The 6,198-nt window shown below is 44.2% G+C and overlaps 1 protein-coding gene across 1 annotated transcript; it reads right to left on the reverse strand.

Moving 5' to 3' along the window:
• Positions 1-885: 885 nt before the first annotated feature.
• LOC147618826 (jasmonoyl--L-amino acid synthetase JAR6-like) lies at positions 886-3,369 on the reverse strand. Its single transcript, XM_086774494.1, has 4 exons — positions 2,953-3,369; positions 2,721-2,822; positions 1,734-2,590; positions 886-1,650 (listed from the first exon to the last, which is right to left on the reverse strand). Exons 1-4 carry the CDS (start codon positions 3,258-3,260, stop codon positions 1,076-1,078), a joined length of 1,842 nt encoding a protein of 613 aa, XP_086630620.1. The 5' UTR covers positions 3,261-3,369; the 3' UTR covers positions 886-1,075.
• Positions 3,370-6,198: the final 2,829 nt, after the last annotated feature.

Raw genomic sequence — 6,198 nt, forward strand, 5'->3', positions numbered from 1 at the left:
TTTTCACTATTATTTGGGTATATATAGTTTATACAACACAGCAAGATGATGGTATAGTCATTAAGTAGCCAAAGTGCATCAAGGCAATGCCTAAGAGGTTCAATATGCAAAGTTACAAACTGATTTCTACACAAATGGAATGTGGTGTAAAACTTAGTTTGCAAGATATCGATGAACCATTTGACATAACCACCTATGATCAAGTTGTTGGATGCCTAATCTATTTGGGGTGCAACTCATAGCCAGACATCCAGTGCTCAAGCACTAAGCATTCAGATACTTGCAAGACACTCAAAATCTTAAATATCTAAGGGTAAATTTACTTATTATATTTTATAAAAATATTATAAAATCTTGGATATCTAAGGGTAAATTTACTTTTTACTTATTAATACATTTGAATTAAAAATAAAAGAATTTTTATGATTGTTCATTATGTACAAAGTCCATGGCTTCAAAGAGGTTAATTTCTATATCTTTAGACACGGAATTAAAACGGGTTTCATTAGCATCCAAAGAATGATGTACTATAGGTAAATTCACTAGATAACGATGAGTCCTCCTCATGTTCTATCAATTGATTCTCAATAACATTATCGTCCGCATAACATCTATTTTATGAGCATCTCTTTACTACCTCCAAAGCATTGGGGACATTATGAAAACAACAGTGACTTTAGCTCATAATATTATCTTGATAACACTAAGGTCTAGATTGGGCTGCATGAATGCATGTAATAAGACCTTTGAGCATGGACAAGAAGATGGAAATGAAGAAAAAGTAAACATAGGAGAGAAGTATTCAAAGACTCTTTGCCATGGAATCAACAAAGTTGTGGATGGATCTTTGTAATCACAATGGTAAATTCAATTGCAAACAACAAAGTTGTGGATGGATCTTTGTGGTACGTTTGTACCAATGCAACAATGCGAGCAGGTAAATAGGTAATGGTTAAATTCAATTATTTTTTCCTTGCATGTTTGCTAATTATAATAGACAATTTCCATTGTCCAACTAGCCTCAGACCAAGTGGGAACCTAGATCGAGCATTGATAGACTAAGTACCGTAATCCATCAATGGAAGGTGGCGAAGCTGAAGTGGGTGGCGGAGGTGCTATCGCGGAGGACGGCGAGCATCTCAGAGGAGTTGGCCGCGATGCATCGCGGGGTTTTGTATTGGGTGATGGCAGCCCCAGATCTGGCCAGGAACCGGTCCAAGAGGTCCTTGAAGGTGCCCCGTCTCACGATGCACAGCTCCAAGGCCCCGATGGTGTTCATCTTGCGGGAGGTCACGTAGCCTGGCTCCACGAAGGCCCCGTCCATCAAGGTGGCGCACTCCGCCAGTAGTCGCTGATTTGCGGGACGGTTTAAAGGTTGGGCGCCGCCCACCTCCCAGAAGATGACGTAGTGACCGGGCGAAGACTTGAGGTCGGCGTAGCTGGTGTAGTCCACCAGTTGCATGGCTCGCCCGCTGGCCTCGGCCAGGCGCTTGGCGGCGCGGTTAACCACCACCTTGAGGTCCGTCTCCGTGTTCTTGTCGATATTGATGCTGAGGATGACGTTCTTGCGGCAGACATAGGAGAACTGGGGGGAGGAGTTGAAGAAGCCGGTCACGCGCAAGACGTCTCCAAGGCGGTATCGGTAAAGCCCTGCATGCATTTAATTTAATTAGACATGCCTACATGCATTTAATTTAATTAGACATGGAAGCGATAGTCAACCGGTAACGCACCTCCGGTTGTCGTCATCACGATCTCGTATTGCTGGCCAACCTTGACCTGCGTTAGGCCGACCGGCTCCCCCTCCTCGTAGGCGGCCGTCGACGCCGGCGGGCGCCCGTCGGCGAGGAGTACACAGTTGGTCTTGTACAACGGTATGAACTCGAAGTAGCCCAAGCTAGGGACCACCGTGAAGGACACTTGGCTGGGAGGCGAGCGGGGGTTCACGTTGACACCAACCCAGCCCTCTGTGGCACCGTAGTCTGCGCTCACGAGAGGAACCTCGCAGCCCATATAGTGCTGCAGCCTCTCCACATACGACTCCATGGCCCCTGTCACTATCGACAGGACGTACTTGCATCTGGGCCACAGCTTCCGTACCACGCCCTGCCAAGAATCGCAGCTACTCATCGCCATCGTACACTTGTCCTTCACCCAATCGGCCAGCTCGGGATCCGGCCGTGTAAGGACCTTGCCAAGCACAGACGCTCTGAGGGTAGGGTCTGTGATTTTGTCGCTCAGCTTGCCCAGCCGGATGTCATCGCACAGGCTTTGCCACTCGGTTTCGAGCGTGCGGAGGGCCTCCACGAGCGTGTATGCAAACGTGGCGCTGATGACCTCGACCTCATGGGCGTACACAAGGCCGGAGAGCAGGTGGCAGTACATGCCCTGTCGACAGTCCGACCCTGCAAACACAACCTCGTCCGGGCTGCAGGCCTTCAGCAGAGCACTCTTTTGCCTCATCTTGAACGCGTCGCTCCTTATGAGATGGGTGGTTGCAGTCCCTGCGCGCAGCCCTCCCTTGGTGGTGAAGAACTTCCCGCAAAAGGTAAACTCAAGGATCCTGGCACCAGGTGTAAGTGGGTACACTCTGCACGGATTTAACATTATTAAACCACATTGATTAACATATGTATCAAGTTTAATACACGATTCAAAGAGAGCGACCTGTAAACAATATTACATGGATTACAGGCCGTTGCACTGCAACTAAGACTCACCGGTTTCTGTAAGCAGCTGCGATACGGGCTACTTCTAACGTACCAGTTCTTAGTCCCTCGAAGAACGGAATGTATTTTTCGCGTGCTTCGGTTGTTCCGGAACTGCAGCAAGACATTAAATCATCAAAACTAGCAGCATTCTGTCGCTGTGCGTGCGCGCGCGCGCGTATGTGTGTGGTGTATTTGTGTTCGTGCACCTCGGTGAGATCTGTGCGTGCAAATTTTAGCGTACCTCAATGAGATTGCATCAATGGGGGAAGATGTGAGGATGGGAGACTTGTCACCGTCCACAATCCTTTGTATGTAGGATGTTAGATCAGAATGGGAAACTATCGGTACACAGAGCTTGAAAGTACTGAGAACTGTGTCATCATCCCCGTGCTGGGCAATATCATTGCTCAGACCACACTTCTGAAGATATTCACAGGAGGCGTTGTGTTGCAGTATGGCTCTCAAGACAATGTTTTGAATTTCGGCTGCATTGTGGGTGATATTCTCGAAGTAGGTAGAGCCTGCATCCAGGCTGCGCAGGTAGGGCATTCTGGCCAAGTGTGGGAGTTATGAGCAGAAACTAAGGTTATCTATGAGTGTATGTGAGGAACCAAACAGGTATTGGGCGGAAGGTGGTCGTGTGCGAGCAAAGGCGAAGGGTTATGTTCCTTTGACAATCTGATACAGGGAGAGAGTTATTATATAGGCAGATCCTGTGGTTACAACATATGGGCGCGTGTGCATATTCACCCAAACAGTTAAAAAAAGGTGGGGTGGCTACCAAAATCGTCATGTGCGTTGTTTAGGAAGCTGGCCATGCCGACCAGTAAAATCCGAGCTTTCTGAGAGAAGGTAAAGAGAGAGAAGGTAAAGAGATGAGAGGGCGTTGCTGCGCATGCGCAGAAAGTCAATGTAGGTGGGAGTGCTCATAAGATATCCCTTTGAATGCCAATTTCCAATCATTGAATCATCAAGCGTCATATCACTGTACTGTATACGGTATAGGGTTTCAAAAGAGCCCAGCCGGCCAGTGCCGCTATCCGAGAAAAGGTCAGAACTTGACGTTTTAGGAGGTCGGTGAAATTGCATTTTGTCAGGACTCATGACTAAGGCCTTCCCTTCCAAAAGTTGAAAAAGATACCCTTCCCTTTTAAAATCTTAAAACCTACCACCAATCGGTTAGGTCAGTTGAATGGCCTGTAGCAATGAGTTCGATCCACAGCTACCACCATTGCTTGTAGCAATGAGTTCGATCCACAGCTACCTACATTGCATGGTGCTACGATCCACAGCTACCTACATTGCATGGTGCTACTTTTACCTCGTGAACCCGTAAGTGTGTGTGTGTGTGTGTGTGTGTTTTTGTAAAAAGGGTATGCGGGACCATCTTGTAATAAAAATCGTGTAACTTTTAAAAAAAATATTAAAACCTAATTCTAGATTCTAGAGTGGCTCGTATAGTGCTTGAAAAAAAAACCCTTAAAATTAAAGGGAATGATTAGGCTTAGCCGAGATTTAGACTTGAAAATCACTAGAAATCATGTACACATGCCAAGATTTATAATTAAAATGTGCAAATTTCAACCCTTAAAATTAAAGACAACGTTGAATTCCAATCGGTATTTCTAAATTTTAGCCGGAATAATTACACTACGAACCGGGTTATGTGAGCACCAAGAGAGAGTACTTAAGAAATAAATGTCAAAAAAAGGATATTGTAATTTTCATCCCCACTTTCTAAGCTACGAGGAACACATCCACCAACCACTACGGTGTTTTATTTTAACTTCCTTTTCGATGAAAAAAAGGACAACCTTTAAGTTCGATTGGTTTTTTTTTGAAAAATTGTGTAAGTTAATCGATTTTGTAGCTAAAATTCAAATCTTTGAATTCAAGGTAAGCAAAATTACAACCCGTTCTTCTCGATTAGAGCCGTGAAAATTACACCAAAGGATCGATTTTTTTCTAACACTTACTAGTAATCTAAATTTTGAACCATTTGTGGCCATTGTGTGCTCACAAATTGACACACATAATAGAAATCACTCTAATGATCTTAAGAAAATCATGTTTATGCCTCCCTTCCACTACTTAGGCAAACTAAAAAGTTTTTAATCACTTCTCTCTCTCTCTCTCTCTCTCTCTCTCACACACACACACACACACACACACACACATACAGACACACATGCATGTGCACTCATATGGTTATATTGTTTACTTTCATTTGTACATTCATAAAATATTTGAGGCCTTAATGCTCTAGTTATGGTCCCTTACGTCATACTCAACATCCACACATCTCTCTCTCTCTCTCTCTCTCTCTCTCTCTCTCTCTCTCTCTCGTAATAGAAGATATATTACCAAAATTACTTTGCAAATGGCCACATGGCTGCCATGTGATGTACTAGCTCTCCCTCACTAATTACTCCAAACCACAAGTGTAGCTCGGAGTACCCTCATCTAATATATAGATGTGTCATTCTCCACCAAATGAGTTGACCACAAGGAAGAGACTTGCCACAATAGTAGCCCTTTTATATGACCTATGTAAGCTATAACACCAACGTTTGCATCAAATATAAAGGCATTCCTAGTTAACGAGATATGCCACAAACATGTCCACCTAAAAAATTGAAAGAAAACTAAATGTTCTGGGTTATCTAGCCCATTCGAAATCTTGTCAAAAATCCAACCTTTAATCTTTAAGGGTCTATCTGTCAACGGAGTCCATACGCAAGAAAGGAAATCCCACACATTTTTTGCCACTGGACATGAAATGAAAAGATGCGGGCATGTTTCCAAGCATGTAGTACAAAACACACAATTACCAAAAGCAATCCGCTGCTTTCGCAACTCATCCCCTAATGATAGGCCTCCAACTAGCATGCGCCATAGGAACACCTTCCCTTGATATGGAATCGTAGACCACCAACCCTGTAAGATTACTTCCTTCCTCCAGGCCCTACTCTTCTTGATGTCCCATACCCTATTAGCCTTCTTAGTGATTCAACGCTTATCTTCTACAGATGTCATATGGTACACTTGATTTGTTGTACGCTAGACAATGTCCTGAGGCTTTCTAAATGCCCAATCTAACCAAGGTTGCTGATCCTCCAACTGAGGAGTATCACCAAATGGTGTAAGTGCTTCCCTCACCTTCTCCCATAACTGTACATATTCACGTGGAACCCAAAAATATTGATGGATTTTTTGAAAAGACAATAAGTGGCCTCTACGTGGCAACAAAGCATCTAGAATTCTCACTAGTCCCAATCGAGCCATTCTATTAAATTTTGGCCATTTAACAAGTTTGTCATGCCACTCTAGAAGTCGTGAAGTACAACCTTCCATAGAATTCAATTACAACTGCTAATCTGGAGGCTTCCATTGCGAAGCCAATGAATCAACATCAACTCCAATCGGCTAACCCAAGTGGCGTGTAATGTATCCCCTTTGTATGACCTGCCCATTTCATCCCAAACCA

The sequence above is a fragment of the Cibotium barometz genome, chromosome 34, assembly GCF_041138505.1.
Source record: "Cibotium barometz isolate CiBa-2024 chromosome 34, ASM4113850v1, whole genome shotgun sequence".
Classification (NCBI taxonomy): Eukaryota; Viridiplantae; Streptophyta; class Polypodiopsida; order Cyatheales; family Cibotiaceae; genus Cibotium; species Cibotium barometz.